Source organism: Oppia nitens, unplaced genomic scaffold (genome assembly GCF_028296485.1).
Source record: "Oppia nitens isolate AA-2021 unplaced genomic scaffold, nextdenovo-longstitch-racon4-pilon3 scaffold8_pilon_pilon_pilon, whole genome shotgun sequence".
Taxonomy (NCBI): Eukaryota; Metazoa; Arthropoda; class Arachnida; order Sarcoptiformes; family Oppiidae; genus Oppia; species Oppia nitens.
The window spans coordinates 1,832,591-1,853,051 of NW_026533252.1; the positions used below are offsets into that span (position 1 = coordinate 1,832,591).

The window sequence follows — 20,461 nt, forward strand, 5'->3', positions numbered from 1 at the left end:
ACAAACTGGTGTTACATGACTCTCAAGATTTGATTGGATTAGAAAGTTAGGCGGTTCCTGAAAATAATAATTTAATAGTTTAATGCAATTATTGCTTAAATTAAATAAAAATAAATATAATAGTAATCTCACATTTGGTAGTGACGGCACTTGAATCAAGTTTTTGAAATATTGTAGATTTTTCGAGTTTAAGTAAAATTACTTAAGACTTGATAATAAAAAAATCAAATATTAATCAATTTCTTGTAATAAAATACTAAATTAGTTTTAATAAATTACATATTAATTTATTAAAAAATATTTTTCTGAATCCTTCTATTGCGGCGGCCGGTAGAGCTAAGGCAATGATAATACAATTATTAATAGTTTCTCTTTTTAAAAATTAATTAGCAATTAAATTAAAGTTATATTTTTATAATACAAACCATCGTATAATTTGAATAATAGTTTTACGGAAAAGTCGTATAATTGACTCGAGTCTTGAATGCATGGGATAAGTGGTGCCAAACGGCACTGACCAGCCATTGTCATTGAATTGGATCGACTCATATCAAGTGAACCAAACACTATTCAAGTAATGAAATAATAGTCTAATTAAATAATAAATTATAAAAATCAATATACCGTTTGATTGAAGACTTAATATTTCACAGATTGTATCCAATTCTTCATCACTGACCATCAAATTTCCAGGAATACGTTGGTTCTGTTAATAATAATTATTAATTTTAACATTATATAAATAATAATTTAGGTAACGAAAAATATTGCATACATTTGTGTGAAAATCAATTTTACGAATAAGTAAATTACTATAATTTTGGATTAATTTTCCGTAACCTTCCCTCAAGAGTCCCCACTTATTGCCCAAATCCTTGAGCATTGGCCGGAATGGATAAGAGTCGGCAATTGTCTGATTAAACAAATCCGATAATAAAATAATAAGATATTAAAAAAACTTATATGACTTGCGGTGACTAACCTTTCGATATCCTTCGCGTAACAATTTATGTAAGACATGACAAAACTTCCAGCAAAGAATCGGATTGTCTTGAAGTCGAAGATTGCGAGCAATTGTCCAAAAGAGATGTGCGCTCTTGTTTTGGTGGGTACCGATTATTATGGCTTAGATTAGGATAGATTAAGCGCACAGTTAGTACATATCATTCATTTTTAATCATCAAAATTAATGGTTGTCTTTAAACTTACTTCTGATATGTTTTTCTTTAACCGGATTTTCATTGGTGTTAATCGCTTTGCTTATCAATCGCTTTGATGTCTTGACATCATCGTCATCATCATCGTCCACATAGTCGTCTTCGTCGTCAGTTAGTAGACCACTGTTGTTAATGTTGTTGTCATCGGCAATATTGTCATCGTTTCTATGATTGTTGTCAGTGGTATTGTTATTGTCTTGTGGACACATTGTGGTCATTGTGTTGTTTGTATCGCACGAATCGCCGCCCGACCAAACATTCATGTTGTCGTCGGACGACTCAATCAATTCTGTATTGTCGGTCACAAATTGACTCACAATAACTCTATGTAAAAGTCAATGAATTGAATCATCTATTTATGTAAATGTACTTAAAGTTTGGTTATTTTACTTAAACTACTTATTAGAACTAAGAGAACGGTTCGGTTCCGGAAAAGGGTTTCGGTTTTAAGGTTCGGTTACTGAAAATGTTTTGTTCATAAATAACTGATTTCAAGGTTTGATAGTTTGATAATCATATTTGAGTGCTAACACTATCGAAACACTACAAACTTATTGTACGATTTTTCAATTAAATTTTTGGATACAATATTACCAATAATTATAATAATATTTTAATAATTATATCAAACAAATTAAGTTTATATTAAAGTTTACAACTATTTGATTATAAATAGAAAATATAAATTATAATAATATAAATGAATATTAAAAATTTGACAATTTATAAGATATTTATAATAACTTTCTTTCGTAATTGACATCAATTTGATAAAAATCCACATTAACTTGTTATCATATTTCCGCTTAAATATTGCAAAAATTATGTTTTAATTCTATTATAAAATAAGGAAAAGATTTTATTTAAGTATAAAAATAACAAATATATTCAACAAAATATATTTATTATTATTATTGTTGTTATGAAAAACATATTTTTATTGAAATTAACTTAAATATTATGTCGAAAAATGATAATCATTTGTCTAACTTTTATAAGACACCGAAATCATTGTTACATAAAAGGCCATCATTTGAATCGATTGCAATTGTCCGACAAAATGTTGTTAAATTATTTGAAAGTGATTTATCAATTGCTGATGAATGTGATATAAAGCGGATCCAATCGGATGACTGGTTTGTTCAGCGATTTATTGAATACTATGAGAATGACATTGAAAAGGCTGTCCATCAGTTGTTGACGACTTTGAAATGGAGAAAAGTTTTTGGTGTCAATTCAAGACAAATAGATAAAGATTATGGCAAAGAGTTCTTTCAAATCGGAGCTCTCTTTGAATACAATACAGACATCAATAATATTCCTCTGGTTAACTATTTCTCATAAAATTAATATTCTTATAATTTAATGTTCACATTGTTTTAGCTGATACTTAGAGGCAAATGCAATCGTAAAGTACCGAAACTGCGACCACTTATTGAGATGTATATCGTTGCCATCATTGAACAGTTGGACACAAAAGTCGGCAAAAATGGTTTCGTTTTTGTATTAGACTGTAGTGATTGCGGAATCAATAATCTAAGTATGGATTTGTTGAAGTTTATTATCACAACTTTGACCACACATTACCCATTGGGTATGCAGTATATCATCATATATAACTTGCCGTGGATTTTGAGGGGCATTTGGAAATTGGTTAAGGGATGGTTAGGTGAACACCAACATATGGTACACTTCGCCAATGGCCAAGAAATTATCAAATATGTGGACACAAATTCGTTGCCCAAATACATGGGCGGCAATTCGGTAAAACTGATTGGCGAGACACCCGTCAATTGTCCATCTGTTTATGAATTGGCCGCCAAACTTGGTTTTACGGAAGCGGAGGTACGAAAGTATATGAAAATATATGAAGATCTACTTAAAGAATCACATACCTATACCACTAATTGATTTAATTTTCAATTATCTAATTTGTATTTTTTTAATTAATCAAAAATAAAATAAAATTATTAACTTTTATTATGATATTAACGGTACGGAAAAAATGTTAGAATACAAAACAAATCATAACATAATTAGAGTTTTTGAATTATTATATAAATTATTATTATTGAATTCATGTGGATCTTTGACTGTATTTGTATTATTGATTTATAAATCAATTCAATCATTAGTTCCATAAACTGGATTATTCTTCCACATTCTTCCACTTCTAGTGCCATACGTAAAGGCCTCCTTCTGGTCGCACAAAAGCAGTCCATTGTAGTCATCGTTCAATTGGTCGGCTAATCAATCAATTGTCACAAAAACGTAATATTGAAACAAATAAAAATAATTAAGTTATTTTAAGACATCCGATATTTATATTTTCATTGATGACAATAATAATAATAATACCTTTGGTTTTGATTTTTGCGAGAATCTTATCGCAGACATCAAACTTTTGGTCGGAAATGGTCTTAATTTTGTTCAAATATCTGTCAATTTTGCGAAGACTTCGGTGTCGATTCACTTGACTCAACCTTTTGCTGCTTATGTTCGCCGATATCTTCTCAAAACGTTTGTTCAATTTGTCCATCAAATGATTGATCTGATAATCGTATTCAAAGAGCTGCGACAGAAGTGGCGACAACTCGTTTGGAAAGTCTTCAGTTAAGTGACGAAAGTCATTGATATAAGTTTGGGTCAATTCGTGTGTCAATTCTTTAGACATTCTTCGTTGGTATTTGACTGCCAGCCGATTGTCTACCGATAATGATCTCAAAGTGTACGGACAACACAATCAAAATGATCGACAAAAAAATTATCGATAATTATTATATCATTTAAAATAATTTATGTTATATAATAAAGTCAACAATTTTTTGCAAATTTATAGTTTATACAACTTTTTAATGCAATAAATGAGTCATTGGTTTGATTAGCAATCAATTGCTTTATAGTTGTAATACATATTTTCAGTTATATTTTATAAAGTAATTCATTTAACAAATTCTTCCAATCAATGAAACAATAATTTGAATTAATTTTGATATTATCTCCAAAATAAAGTAATAATTAATTCATATATCACCAGTTTTTTGTTGTCTAATGAGTATTATAATTATACTATCATTTATTAGTGAAAATATTTATTCAAATGCCATTATTTTTTTATATTTACTATTTATATTTAATACATAAAAATATTAATACGTATATAAAATGTGAATTAATGTTATAAGAAAGTATTTGTTAAAAAATATCATAATTTTATAATATTAATAGTATTTTCATTTTAATGTATGTAATTAATAATTATCAATCTATAATTCATTGTTCATAATTAAATGTTTAATTTTTACTATTATATTTTTGTTGTATTCAAAATTTTCTAATCTGTTTAACTTAATGTTTTAACTTTTACTAAACAAACAAATAATTTCAATAGATGGTGATATTATATACAAAAAAAAATCGATATTATAATAAACTTTACTGGATCCATTCATAGACTGCTAAAAAAGTAAACTTGAGTAAATTAATACTTTAGCATTGTGTATAGGGGTAATTTTTTCTCCCGTAAATTACTAATTTGTAATGTAATGTTACTAATTATTAATAATAATACTTTCATCAAGTTAAGTTTACTTTTTTTAGTATTCTAGAGCATAGATCTGGGGCATTTTAATGTTGATAATAACAATATTGTTAGGCAACTATTATCGCTTTAGATAATGAGACCAAATAAATAAATAAAATTTTCATAAATTATATTAATATTCATTTTTATTTATTTATAATTGATAATAAAAATTACATGAGTATTTAAATATTTTTTATGTAATTTTTATTTAATAATATAATTTAATATAAAGTTTGTGGGTTTATTTCGGCTTAACAGCTATTATTCAATATATTGTTTTATTTGATTTCAACTTTAACTCATTCATTCATAATTATTAAATAGTAACGGATCATTGCTCCAGACTAGCCTAGATAGCTATGAATGAATCTAGTTAAGTTTTGTTATACAATTTATAATTTTTATAAAACTTTTTTTGCATGAGTGTGTGATAAAGTAAATTTAGTATTTTATAAATTTATATTAAATGAGTACATGTAAATATTCTCATATTATTTTGATATACAGTATTAATTAATTGTTTAGTTTTTTTATTTGTTTAAATAAATATTGCAATTATTTATGCTTAAAAGATAATTGAAATTAAATCTATAAGCGATTGAAAAATGATTAATATTTTACGTTTTATTATTAAATATCAATGATTAGAGCTTTTGTTTTTCTCATTAATAATTTGAGTGATAGTATCGACCGATTTTGTACTGTTTGATGAAGAAGTAGGCGAACAATAGGTGATGACTGAATTGGTTGGCGATTCAAACCCAAAGAAATTCTTGACAATTCTTATAAAACCATTATCTCCTGTTGTTTGTAAAGAACTGTTACTATCACTTCTACTATTACTACCAGTGCTACTATTGCTACTATTACTACTGCCACTACTTGTTGACTTACTTTCCCCATTATCTATATATTTAGTGTCTTTATCTTGTAATTGACCGGACAGTTGACTATCTGACACTTGAATACCATTTGAATTGACATTTTTATTAACATTTGTCTCACTTTCTAGAGTATGATTTTGTTGACTTTCAGTATTATTGTTGTTGTCATCACTAGTATTATGCTTTACTCTAACTTTTTTGCCGACAATCCATTTGACTGTACAAAATATGACGGCTATTAAGGCCAACAAAGCGACGATTATAACAATGACGATAATTATGGGCAGATTTTCTTCATTACTTTCTACATAGGCTCGAGTAGTAGACTGTTTACTAACTACCTGTCCTCTGCGTTTACTAACAGGACCACCACTGACACCATAATAAGATAATTCAATTATTATTACTGAAATTAATTTTGTCAATGCCATGTACAGGAATAAAGTGTCAAATTTGGTATTTCAAACCTATTATTTTATTTTATATTTTTTATTATAGTATTCAAGATTTTACTCATTTGTCACGCTATCACAACAAACGTTATGCATTGTCTAAAAAAACATTTTTTTATTATATAATAACCGTAAGACATATCATTATCCTATAAATTTAATAAATTATACTTATTTTTTTAACGTATATAATTTATTGTCAGCTTTCATTTATTATTAAATACAGTATTATATTTTAAGCATAAATGTATACATTGTTTAAAAATTATTTATAATTTTTAATTAACGGTTTTTCAATATTTTTTTTGGTCAGTCAATGAACTGAAGTAAAATATCAGTGTCTGAAATATAATATATTGCATATCTATAATATATATATATATATATAGCCCTAATAGCCATAAGAAAGACCCCAAAAGAAAAATGTGGCCAAAAATGTTTGCTCTGGTGTTGGCTATAATTATGGTTAACTTGTGTGAAGTTAGCGCTGAGTCCGACAGCAATAATAAGGAGAAAATTGCTATTATATTGGGTATAGTGTTTGGTTCAATCATTTGCTTAGCACTGGTATTATTGGCAATACATTGCTGTTACACCCGATGTATCAAACGGCACGACAACACTGTAGAATCGGATGGTCTGTCATCCACACAACGGACACCACTCGTGTCCAGTCGTAGCGGACGACGAGATCCACAGTTTGGTGATCTCGACTCTAAACTCAATCTTCACGTCAAAGTGTCAAACATATCGTTAGCATCGGATGAAAGACTTAATACAGACGACAATATCAGACATAAAACAGAAAACAATAGTATTGAAAAAATCAAAACATTTTTTGCTGACAAAAAACGCAAACAAAATAGGATTTAATATAATTTACATAAAAATTTAACTAAATATATTAAATACTTATTATCATTATTAGTATTATTATAAATTTTTGTATAATATATTGTTCACTAATTACACAATAATTTGTTGCAATTTACAGTAATTTTAATAAAAACCTATGAGAGGTATAATTAAATAAATTTGAATTCAATATGAATTAATGAGTAGATAGTGTGGTATAAGTTAAATGAGCGATATATAAAATATTGATCATATATTGGTAATACCTGTATATTGTATTGTACAGGTATACAGGTATATACTGTATATAAATATTGTATAATAATATATATAATATTAGTGTAGAAACTATGCAATTATTCATAGTATTGCCAACAATCACATTTAAAAACCTTTATATGTCAAATATAAATATCAATGCAATAAATTGAAAATTAATTTTATATAAAACATTATTCAAATGATTGAAATAACTGAAATATATATAAATATTAAATTTTCCGTAATTACAATAAAAAAAACATTGTTTTGCATATAATTCATCAACAAATTAAATTTAAATATTTCCTTGAGTGTTGGGAACTCTACCTATTAATAGGTATGCACTGATTAGTGTAGTGTCTCGTACATAACCTATGTAGAGTGCGCATACAAGAGACCACCCCCACAGGCTCTTACAGTGCCATACAGTTTGGTAGTGTACAGTATATGCCATATACTAGTATATGGCAATTGTAGCCCTCGGGCCAAATCGTGACTTACTTACCGGCGTCTCTTATGTTTGATAATCACACTTACATGCAATCTATGGCTTTTTGCAACACACAAAGTAAGCATCACTTTGAATCTCCACTATCTCTCAACAACAACAACAACACAATATTCAATACAAAAAACTATGTTATATATGTATTATAGAGAGCAGAGAGAGCAGAGCATAGAAAGAAAGAGAGAGAGAGAGAAAGAGAGAGAGAAAGAGAGAGAGAAAGAGAGAGAGAAAGAGAGAGAGAAAGAGAGAGAGAAAGAGAGAGAGAGAGAAGAGAGAGAGAAAGAGAGAGAGAAGAGAGAGAGAAGAGAGAGAGAAAGAGAGAGAGAAAGAGAGAGAGAAAGAGAGAGAGAAAGAGAGAGAGAAAGAGAGAGAGAAAGAGAGAGAGAGAGCTAGATGTGAAATGTGTGGGAGTTTTTTGCCTCTCAAAATATATTCACATGTTTTGTTGTAACAAAAATTTCACTGCAATCTCACATTTGCAAAGTAGGGGTCAATTTGTTTGCGGTAATGACTTACTGGTTGGCAATACTTATACTTTTACTTGTGCTTAATGTTGATAATATAGCTTATAATATCTTAAAACATCAAAATGCATTTTTTCTTACAAAAGTATATTGTAAACTATAATAATAATAATGATAATAATGTATTACACGGTGTATTACAAAGTATAATACTAGTATAATGTTTTTGATGGGCTATACATTCACATAGCTTTTTGGTATTTATTGATGACACCACTGTTTTGTGGTAACTTATTTAAAAATAATAAATACCAAAATCCTAATTATTTATTATACCATAAATATATAATATCAAATTTATATATTTATTATGTTCTACTACATTAAATACAGTATTAAATTTACATGTTACATAGTTGATTTTAATTTTTTTTAAAAATATAATTTTGTTTGTATAAAATTTCTAATTAGATAATTTATTTTTTTTTTGAAAAAATAAATCATTTATTATAATGTCAATAAATTACAATTTCTATTATCTACTTCTTTAAAAAAATGTTAGTTTAACACAGATATGTAAACGCCATTGTTTTTCTATACTATTTATAGATCAGGTAATATACTAAAGTTAATGTCAGTGAATTAACTCCAGTAACTTAAAAATCTTATTTTTAAACTAAGTGTGTGTACTCTATATTTAACTTCATATTTAGATGAGTATTAAAAATTATAGAAATGCACTTGCTTAAATTATTATTTTGACATTTTTGTTGAACAACAAAAAACAATACTATATCAGTAATAATAATAATAATAATAATAATGCTGTATTATTGTACTTCATTATAATGATAAACAGGCGTTTAAAAAGCTAATCGTTTAAAATAGTTTACAAATTTAATGCCTGTTTTACTTTTGCAACACTTTTACTTTGAGATACAACAAGAAAAACAGTTAGCATTTATTATTTATGGAAATTATTTCTATATTTATGTCAAAAATATATACAACACTTCATTATGAAACTTAAACCTTCTCTCTCTTGTCTATCTCACTCACCCTCAGTACATATTATATGTTTTTTTGCAAAAAAATATTTTAGTAATAAGTTTTTTTAGTGTATTTTATTGCTTATTTGAAAGCAATTTTCTACTTAACTCTAAACACTCCACTAAACGTTTTCACTCTTTTTCTCTATCACTCTAAAAAACAGTTGAAATTGCTTTGAAATAATAGTAAAGTTAAACGGTTTGCAAAAGAGAGAGAGAGAGAGAGAGAGAGAGAGAGAGAGAGAGAGAGAGAGAGAGAGAGACAGTGAAACAAAAAATTAATTATTTATTAGCATTTACTTTGAGTGGTATGTATTTGAATTACAAGAGAAAATTATTTAGTTTTTTAAATGTTATTAACAAAGACTTCCTCTCCATATAAATTCAAGTGAACAGAAAATATTTGTATTTTTTTTAGAAATTTTTGTTTAGAAATACTTTAAATAAGTTTCTCAAATAGTATCGCAATAATTACACACATATATCAACAAAAACTATTTGATAAATATAATCAGTTTGATATAAAATTGATTTATTTATTATTTTATAAATTAAAAAATTATATACATATTTATATATTATTAATTTATATAAATTAAATATATATTTAATAATAAATATATTAACACATAAAAAATTGTTATTACATATCACTAAATTTTATTTATAATACAATTTATTTTCATGTTTGTGTTACATTTTCACACATAGTTTATTTTATACCCTTTTAATAATAATAAAAATAATAATAATAAAAAAATAATGTATACTCTATATTACAAATAAATATATATTTATATAGCAAAATTATTAACATTTTTATTGTAAAAATAGCTAATATTATTAACATGCAAAATTATGTAACAAATGCACTAAAATATTAGTAATTTATATATATAGTGCAATTTGCGATATATTGTAAAATATCACATAAATACACATTTTCTATATTATAATCGCAATTTCTATTTTGTTTAATTGTTCAAAACAAATATTAGCTCTGATCTTATTTGCTATGATATAGCAATTGGTGATCTTTATTATTAATTAATGTATTTTACAAATATTTATATATATATAACAATTTAAAAACTATGATTTTTTTGCTAATAAAAACAGATCTGATGTTATAAAACATTGCACCGGCAGACACAACACGACGGGAAGAGAAACCAGTCCATGAAAATGCCTTTACAATCGTCGTCGGGATCGTAGGCCAACAGTCGGTGCCATTTGTATTTCTGTTCACACGAACAGTCATTATTGCATCTCTTGGTTTGCACAGACCTATCAAAACAATTGGCGGATTAGTTATACGTTACATATAGTATCAAAATATATGCTTTATATATATATATACTGTATATATGAATGTACACTACATTTATACCTAAGATTATTGTTATTATATCTTAATATACATTAATATAGTGTGCACTATATATAGAGATGATATATAAATTACTTTATCTATTTTGATTGATGCATCAAAATTTTAAATTGAATTTCATTGCATGTATATATTTTTGTTTAATCATAATATCATAATGTTGTTTATTATCATATCGTAATACTGTATATATATTAATATATATTCAATGTTCAGTGAGCTAACTGGCCAAATAAATCACAATCATCTAGCTACAAAATATATATTGTTTAACTGACCCTGTTTTATATAGATTGATATTTTTAACACAAGCCACTACCCTAATCATGAAATCTGCGGTTTTTATTTGAGAAAAATCTAAACAATAATAAAAATAGCAAATGTTTTCACTATAATTTACTAAATTTCTATATAAAGTTTACAATATATGAAAAGTAACTTTATCTTTATATCAAAATAATGTGCAAATTAATTAAATGATTAGTATTTTTTATCAATGCATGTAAAACAAATTTTAAAGAATAAAAAAATAAAAATAAACTAATAATAAAGAAATTTTTAACAAAAATAATACAAAACGAAGAAAAAGAAAAATTACAGAAAAAAGAAGAGCAATGAATGAATGAGAGAGAGAGAGAAAGAGAGAGAGAGAGAGAGAGAGAGAAAGAGAGAGAGAGAGATATTATAAATTATGGGGAAAGAGAGTTGATGTTAGAGTCAAATATAATAATTGTTTGCCATATAAGTGAGTGCCTCAGCAGTAGTTGAGTAGTTGCCCCATCAGTATGACCCCTACCAGTGCCCCCACCCTCTAAAATCGTGACTAAGTTGCCGCCGACTTTTTATGATAATCACACATACAATCAGTCTATAGATATAAATTTGTGAGAAGAGAGAGAGAGAGAGAGAGAGAGAGAGAGAGAGCGAGGGAGAGAGCGACAGGTGCTTTGATTATAAATTAAGTATAAGAAGAATATGTTAACCAAAAGGAATGTGCAGTTGTTTTGGTGTCTCAGACCATAATCTTATGCCTCATAAGTACACTATCCGTTGCCAAAGCAATTGCTATCAATATATTAATATTAATATTGAAAAATACAATGAAATATAAACTTATAATATAAAGTAAGAGAATCATAAAGTAATGTATATATCATATCATATATACTGTATATATATATATATATATATATATATATATATATATATATATATATATATATATATATATATATATTCAGTATATTTATAAATAGACAGAGAAGTTGACTGTAAAACATATACAATATATATAAATATGTGAAAGTGGAGGTCACCAGCATTTTGGTGGGGTTTACCAGAAAAATAAAAAATAGCTGACAATACTTACTGACAAACTTCTTGTTGAATGGCTTGTTGTAGATGTTGTGTATTAACAATAGCCCTAATCTTTCCGGCGCTGTTTGACGCCCAATAAGGAGTCACTATCTCGACGGACGACTCACACGAATCGATTCTGTTATACATTTCGGACAAAAAAAACAACAGTCAATAAAATTATATAAAAATATATTAATACATATCAGAAGTATAATATCAATTATTTAGTAATATATTATAAATTGCTAATATATTAAAAATTTCGGTACCAAAAAAAATAATTAGCTACTAGCATTTTTTTATTATATGACACAAATAAAAATATATTACATTTTTATTAATGTAACAAAAAATTTATTATTATTCATCACATTTAGTGTCTCTCTATTTGTGATAATCCGTTGAAATATTTTGACATAAATTACACTAAAAAACAAGCTTTTCATTGCTTTTTTACTTAACATTTTGCGGTGACTTATCTTCTTTGGTATGCGAGTAATGACTTATCAAGTGATTCAAAGTAATTCATGAATTCATTTATTTTTATGTATATTTATAAAGATCTTCTGTAATACTATAACATAAAATACTGTATTTGTATAACTCCTTTGGTTATTAATATAACTTATATTATATAAGCATTTATTTTCACTAATACTTTAAATTTCAATTAGTTTTCTCTTTCTAAATGTTGTTTAAAAACTCTTTATTTCATTTTGTTTAAATAAATTAATCTCTTATTATCTTGAAAAAATATAATTATAAAAGTAATAAATTAGCCGGAAATATATTAGATAAATAAAAAGTTTCAAAATTAAGTAAAAAGTCGGTGTTTTTAAAAACACAATTTAAAACAAAACAAAAACATTGATTAAACAAACTTATTGGAAAACTATCAATGAAAATACACCACTTTATCAACAATCAAACATTTATAGTGAGCTATAGTTTACTTTAGGGGTAATCGTGTTCACTGTTAGATATCGTGACACTTATTTCCGGCCATTTCCTCAACATTTGCTTTAGTTTTTTTAAACATCGTCTCTCTCTCTCTCTCTCTCTCTCTCTCTCTCACTCGCGACTCACTGCCGTCTCTTTCCTAATATATATACCGTATATTTAATGCAATGATTTCTACGAAAACTAATGATTTGGATAATGCGAATAATAGTATTAATACTCACTTATTGCTATTATAAGAGTTACTTTTAGCACGTTTTGGCCTTTTATGAATGATATGACCATTACTATCATTAATGGTAGCCGTAGTGGTAGTAGTAGTAGTAGTCGTCGTCGTTGTACTACTATTTGCTATACTCTCGTAGTACTGGTCGTCACGACCGACGTTTGGGTTGAACTCGTGGTCCGGTTCTTCAAAATCACCGAACATTCGTCTAATAAGTGCTTTGTTTTCATCAATGAATTTATCGATCTTTTCACTGGAAATTTCATCGAATAGAAAAAAATATAATAATAATAAAAAAATTATATATAAACTACAGTAATAAAAAACAAGTTATATATTTTTGTTGTTTTATCTGATGTACAACTAATGAACAAATAATTATCGATAATTTGTTCAATTAATTGATAAATTTCAAGATTATTTTTATCTATATATATATACTGTATATACAGTAAAAAAGATTCTTTGATATATATTATATTATTTTTTTAAAAACACTTTAATATAATCTGAAATTTAATACAGTATTTTGTCTAACGCTATGTAGACATAACAATAATACTGAATATTAAATATATTGTATTATACAGTAAACTAGTATATACTATACACTGAATGTAATATTATTAAAATGTATTATTTGTAAAAACATGCGTTGAATATAAATTAGTTAATACCTGTAAAATATATTCAATGTATCATAAAATTTATATAATATGTTTACCAAAAAGATTTTTAATCAGTGTTTGTCTCCAACAAAATTATATGTAATCAACTAATTAGGTGTTATAGTATAAATAAATAATTAATTAATGTGACTCATTTATCATTGTAATTAAGTTATAATTTGCATATTTATATATTAATATGATTTGAATAGTATTTATATTTTGAATCAGATTACTAGAAACTGTAATAATAATAAAAAAAATGTTTCATACAAACTATATTTTATGCATAATATTATACTGTATATACTGTATATAGGTTTTGATAATAAAAAAACTGCATTAATATTGCGGTCATTATCGTAAAAGTGAATTTTATATTTAAAACTATAGTTCATTTAAGTCTCACTTTTCATATATGAAAATCATATAAAAGATTTTGACCTTCGATTGTATGTCTAAAGAGAGATAAATGAATTATAAAATTAAGTTAAAGGAAAATAAAAACCATATTTTTTGTCACATCATATTCAGGTGCTCTCTCTCTCTCTCTCTCTCTCTCTCTCTCTCTCTCTCTCTCTCTCTCTCTCTCTCTCTCTCTCTCTCTCTCTCTCTCTCTCTCTCTCTCTCTCTCTCTCTCTCTCTGTCTCTCTCAGCTATAATCTCCTAATCAATCATCACTGTGTGTGAGATAAATTATTTCACTGTGCATTATATCGTTATGTGATATATGATTGAATAAAAAAATATATAATAATGAATGAATAGATGGAAACCAACTAAACAACAACAATTTTTTTTTAAATTTATAATTGAATGAATTGAATGGCAAATAAAATTATATATAGTTTTTATGGCATGAATTTGTTGTCTAATATTATAAGTGTGTCCGGAATTTTGCCTCAAAGACATTATTCAACTAAAGAAAAAAAGCTAAAAGTAAATACTCTGCAAACGGTTTAGGGGTGAGACCACCAATGCCTGTGCCACCACTTAACCAGAAATATATATATAAATATATAATCAGTGATAAAGTTGTGTCACTGATTTTTTTTATTATTATTTCCCTTAAATTGGTGACTTAATTAGCATTGTGTCCTCCAATAAATTATAAATCTCCTGAAATATTCAAATAAACTTCAACAGAAAAACATTTGAAACTTCATTGACTTTTTTGATGTTTAAATAATTGAATTCAATTAATCATTAGAAAAAAGTCGATGAAGTTTCAAATATTTTCTGTTAATTAATTTAAATTTTTAAAAAAAGGAGATCTATAATTTATTGGAGGACACGATACTAATTAAATCATCAATTCAAGTGAAATAATAATAAAAAAATAGTGACAAAACTTTATATCACTGAATATTGATATATTGTTTATACTATACAATACAAGTATTAATCTATGTCTACATAAGTAGTGGAGCAGACATTGATGGTCTTTACCACTAAACGGTTTGCTGAGTATTTAGTCTTATTTTAATTGAATAATGTTTAATTAATATTCATAAATATGATTAATTTAATAAATAATTAAAACTAAATTATTACAATGTAGGTATGGGTGTGGTAATGATGGTGTGTAATACTCTGTATATACTGTATATTATGTACAGTAAGTGTGTGTGTATTACACTGTATGTAACTTACGTTAATCGAGGACTGCCTAAACCGGTGCAATATATTTGATTATTGCGGCGAATACAGGGATAGCCCTCCACTAACTCGGCCTCCGATGCTTCCAGTATTACGACACTCAACCAAAGTAAACCAATAACTATCTGTAATACAAATTTAATTATTAATCTTAATTTATATTTATTAAGAATATGTATTTAACTATTTATTTAGTGTATTCAATAAAAATATAAATATTGATATAAATAATAGTATATTGCAAGTGAAAGATTAAAATAAAGACAGAAATTAATTAAAATTTTCCAAATAAGGGGTTATTATCGTTAAACTATTATATATAATGGCTATTATGTGTATTTTTAACTAAATATTACATATGCTTAATGTATATGTCGTGTCTGACACTTTTTGTGTCATTTTTTGTTTGTTATCCAAATCCCAATTTTATAGTGTCATATTTTTACACTAACTATTTAATTTCAATTTTTTGAAGGTTATCTAATACTACATAAAATCTAATCTTATTTTATTTTTTTCCACATTCCGACTAACTTTTCTATATATATATATTCAGTACATTGGATATATCGTATACACAATATATATCATAATTGCTTTTGTGGCTCAATATATAACTATAATATTATTTAAGTATATATTTATACATTATTTTAAAACTTTCAATTTTTGTTTTGGTGCTAAATTAAAGTGATTTTTATTATTTTTGCATCTCTTTTGGATCATAAAGTCCAGCTTAAATCCAAAAAAGCAATTTAAACAAAACATTTAAGCAATTTTTTCTATAGTTTTTAATATGTGTTTGAAAGGAGTGCGACTACGAAACTATGACATTGGGAGCTATTTTTTGTTGTTGAGTGTAATTTCTATTAAAATTAAGGATAAATTTAAATCCAAATGGCTTTTAATAATAAAAAATACGAGTCATAAGAGAAAGCACTTAAAAATACTTTAAATTCATATATTAATTGAAAATATCTATATATTTATGTCTTACTAAAAAATTGATTGAAATACTGTGTGATATAAACACAATTTACATTTATATATCGTAAATATATATATAAAAATACGCTATGAATAATAATATATTTTTTGAAAATAAATAAAATTCATTGAATCAAATATTACTTTTAAAACATAATATATTAAAACACGACATAAATTATATTAATATTTTTAAAAAAGCAAACTTAGAAAATTTAACTTGTTGCTATTTATTAATCAATCAATTTACTGTAATACTAGTCAATAAATAAAAAATCAATTACTCTACAATTGATATTATGTATACAAATATAACTATTTGAACAATTGAAAGCTATAAATAAATTTACAATAAAATAAAATCTACAGTAAAATATACAATGAATTTTCATGAAACTCCTATAATTGTCATATTTGAGTACTAATATTACTATTATTTATTATTAAGCTTTAAAATCATTACACAAAAATCAATTAAATTAATGGATTTACTGATATCATAATTATTACTCTTTATGTCATACTATTGTTTGCAGTAATAATTTGCAAACGTATGATAATAATTATAAATATATTTTTTATATAATGCATATATTTTCAAATTGTTTTCATAGATAATAATTTAAAGTTTAATAACTTCATAATACAAATAATATATTTATTATTCTTATTTTTATCATTTAAATCATTACATAAAATTTATCTATAATATAATACTTAAGACACTCCATGTATAAAACAAATATAATTTATAATAAAATATTTAGTTTTGTTTATGTTTCTTAATTTAGTAACTATATTTATTAAAATATTTTATGACACCTTATTTTTATTAAATAGCAATAAATATATCAATTATTTCTATTAAAAGATAAAAAAATAATTAATTTTATTGTTATGAAACTTAGAATTATGTTTATAATAATAGTATTTAATACTAAACTAATGTATTGAATTTTGATTTAAGAAAATTGTTTAATAGATATTTAATAACTAAAACGAATATAAAAAACAAAACAAAAATCAAAATATCTATTTTGGAAATTTATTGTAAAGTTTATGCCACAGATATAACAAAATAATGTGTAATAAATTTGTACATAACATAAAAAAAATAATATATAGTATATACTGTACTCTACACTTAAGCATATTTAAAACCCTACTAATATATATAAATCTTATCAGTATATTATCAAAATATATTAAAGTTATTATTATAAATATTTTTTTTTTGTATTTAAACTTTTAGAGAAAAATAATTTTGGCTATCATTAGATATTTTTTACAATTAAGATTTTTGTTTATAGAAAGAAAAAAAATTTATAGATAGAGAAATTTTTTCCAGTCGTTTGTGCGGTGCAATGATGGGGGGAGTGGGGGTGGGGTGGGAGAGACAGTACACACTCACCAGCGAAAAGTATTGTATTATACGGTGTTTATCGGTATAATAACCTTTCGTTGGAGAGACCAATAGTTTGGTTTGGTCTGCAAAATGATAGTAATGAGAAAAATCGTAACTTTTTTTTGTTGCTTAAAGAGATTTCTTTTGTCACGATTTAAACTTTTTTTAGGCACGAAAACTATATTTGTGGAGACGTTATGCGTATGAGTGTATGTACAGTATATACCAGTGCGAGGGAGAGACTGGAGCTATTGCTTATGGATATGAGATTTTTTTTCTGTAGCCAACAATTTGCCTCGTCTTTCAATATATATATCTACATATTCTTGTTATAACAGGTAATATTTGTATATATATATATATATATATACAACAATATATATATGTGTGTTTTAATATATAACCTGACGGTATAGTGTCTCTACATGTATATGTGTTGTTATTGTTGTTACTTTGTATTTAGTTTTGTTGATAATGTTGATGGTTTTTGGTGGGCAAACATAACATCAACACAACAACAAAAATAACATAACATAACATTATTTTCCTATACAAAGCAAAAGTATTGTTGCAGAAAATTGAAACAAAATATATAACATTCAAAATAAATAAGCGGTCGACACATCCATAGAAAGAGAGATAAAATGAGATAAAAAGCAACCGATTCTTCCCATCAATGCTAACATGTGTTATATATTGTGATACTTATGTATAACACCAACAAAATAATAATAATAATAATAATATATATCAATTATTGAATAAATTATACAGATATTTGTTGAATAAGAAAATTTACTTATCAGAGATTTTAACACTTAGATTAAAATGATAGATACAGTACTAACATAACTTTCAAAATAGTATGTTTATAAAAGATATTCATTTAATTTATACTATAATTAAATTTTAAAAAGTTTTTATATACGAATTGAAAAAAAATAAAATATATGAAAACATTTACAAAACAAACATTTAGTTTGTATCCATAAAAATCTATATAACTTTGTTATATACCGGTATTATAATAATTAAAGCAAAAAATCACTAAACAAGAGTCCAAATGACTGTTTAAGTGATTTGCACACAACTATCAAAAATTCTTTGAATTTTACATTTAAATTCATAGACAATGTGATTGTAATTTGAATTACTATAAGTATTTCACTGAAACACTCAGTGAGAGATCAAATACAACGAAGTAGTAGAAGAAGAGTCATCAGCGGAGAGATAGCTCTCTTCATCTTTTGTTAAACTCAACCAAAAACTATAAGTCAGTCATACTTTTACTTTCACTAATCATTGTCAGCGGTGGTTGGGTTGTCATTGACTATAAAAACGTTATTGAAATGAATACAACACAACATACATACAAAAAAAACTTGTGGCCCACTGTATGTCTAATCAAAGTGATTGGCGATCAAACAAACCATTTGAAAGCCACCCGCGATCTTAAGCTTATATTATATATCTTTTATCTCTCTCTCTCTCTCTCTCTCTCTCTCTCTCTCTCTCTCTCTTCCTTTCCCTCATTCACTTTCTGTATATAAAATATGCGTCCAGTGTTAATAAATACTGGATAATACTGTTTAAATAAAATAATTAATTTTCACTGAAAAACTATAAATAATTTATTTATATATTAAATTATTTGTAATTTGTTGTAATTTGGTAAACTAGTTATTATAATTTTGTAAATATACTCATTGTTAATATATTTATTTCATAAATTTAACAATTATTATTATATTTTTACTTATATTTGTATGTCCATCACAAATAACCAGTGGACGCAATTATCATAATTAAAATAACTATTTTATAGATTAGAAATTAAGTTTTTTAAATGCAGCAATTTTATATAATAAACTATAGTTAAAATTCTTAAGATATTAAAATATCAATGAAAACTTATATTATATTATATATTAATAATATTTTCTATAATACTAAATAACATTATATGTAAACGCAAGTAATATTTAATTTATTAAAATTTTAATCAACAACTAAAATATTTTATATTTATTACTGTCTCTCTATAAATAGAAAATAAGAAAATTTCTCTATATATCATAAAATTCTTAATATTAAATAAATTTAAATAAAATTTTAAAAATAAATAAGATTATAATTATCTAAATCTAAAAGTCTAATACATATTTATTAAGATATTATAGGAATTGACAATAATTATAGAAATATTTATAGAAAATATCAACAAAAATATAAAAATTATTTTACATTCTTTAGTAATTAGAATAACAATTATTAAAATATATTTATCATTATTTTAATTACAAGACAACAATTCATATAATTATATTATATGTAACTTTTTAGTAACTTTTTAAAGTAAGTTTATATATAAGTTTTAAAAAATAATAACTTTTATATCATCTTTACTTTAAAGTTATATAAATTACGAATTATTATTGTTATAATTTAAAAAAAAAAATTATAATTGATAATATAACTCACCAAATAATGATGATTATAATATAATATACACAGTGATGCCATTGTTTAAT

The 20,461-nt window shown here is 25.1% G+C and overlaps 4 protein-coding genes and 1 long non-coding RNA gene across 5 annotated transcripts; 1 reads left to right on the forward strand and 4 right to left on the reverse strand.

Moving 5' to 3' along the window:
• Positions 1–311: 311 nt before the first annotated feature.
• LOC128963883 (uncharacterized) lies at positions 312–676 on the reverse strand. Its single transcript, XR_008484666.1, has 3 exons — positions 625–676; positions 426–566; positions 312–336 (listed from the first exon to the last, which is right to left on the reverse strand). It is a non-coding gene; the product is annotated as an uncharacterized LOC128963883 (long non-coding RNA).
• On the reverse strand, positions 316–1,497 carry LOC128964126 (huntingtin-interacting protein 1-like). The gene is made up of 6 exons (XM_054310683.1): positions 1,210–1,497; positions 983–1,125; positions 776–913; positions 625–706; positions 454–566; positions 316–336 (listed from the first exon to the last, which is right to left on the reverse strand). The coding sequence occupies exons 1-6, from the start codon at positions 1,478–1,480 to the stop codon at positions 316–318; spliced, it is 768 nt and encodes a 255-aa protein (XP_054166658.1). The 5' UTR covers positions 1,481–1,497.
• A 680-nt stretch (positions 1,498–2,177) lies between these two features.
• On the forward strand, positions 2,178–3,128 carry LOC128964127 (motile sperm domain-containing protein 2-like). Its single transcript, XM_054310686.1, has 2 exons — positions 2,178–2,543; positions 2,601–3,128. Exons 1-2 carry the CDS (start codon positions 2,178–2,180, stop codon positions 3,126–3,128), a joined length of 894 nt encoding a protein of 297 aa, XP_054166661.1.
• Positions 3,129–3,227: 99 nt separating this feature from the next.
• On the reverse strand, positions 3,228–4,073 carry LOC128963889 (uncharacterized). The gene is made up of 2 exons (XM_054310428.1): positions 3,576–4,073; positions 3,228–3,463 (listed from the first exon to the last, which is right to left on the reverse strand). The coding sequence occupies exons 1-2, from the start codon at positions 3,889–3,891 to the stop codon at positions 3,342–3,344; spliced, it is 438 nt and encodes a 145-aa protein (XP_054166403.1). The 5' UTR covers positions 3,892–4,073; the 3' UTR covers positions 3,228–3,341.
• Positions 4,074–10,403: 6,330 nt separating this feature from the next.
• LOC128964128 (protein spaetzle 3-like) lies at positions 10,404–15,937 on the reverse strand. Its single transcript, XM_054310687.1, has 6 exons — positions 15,926–15,937; positions 15,533–15,663; positions 13,354–13,464; positions 13,210–13,272; positions 12,036–12,161; positions 10,404–10,563 (listed from the first exon to the last, which is right to left on the reverse strand). The coding sequence occupies exons 1-6, from the start codon at positions 15,935–15,937 to the stop codon at positions 10,404–10,406; spliced, it is 603 nt and encodes a 200-aa protein (XP_054166662.1).
• Positions 15,938–20,461: the final 4,524 nt, after the last annotated feature.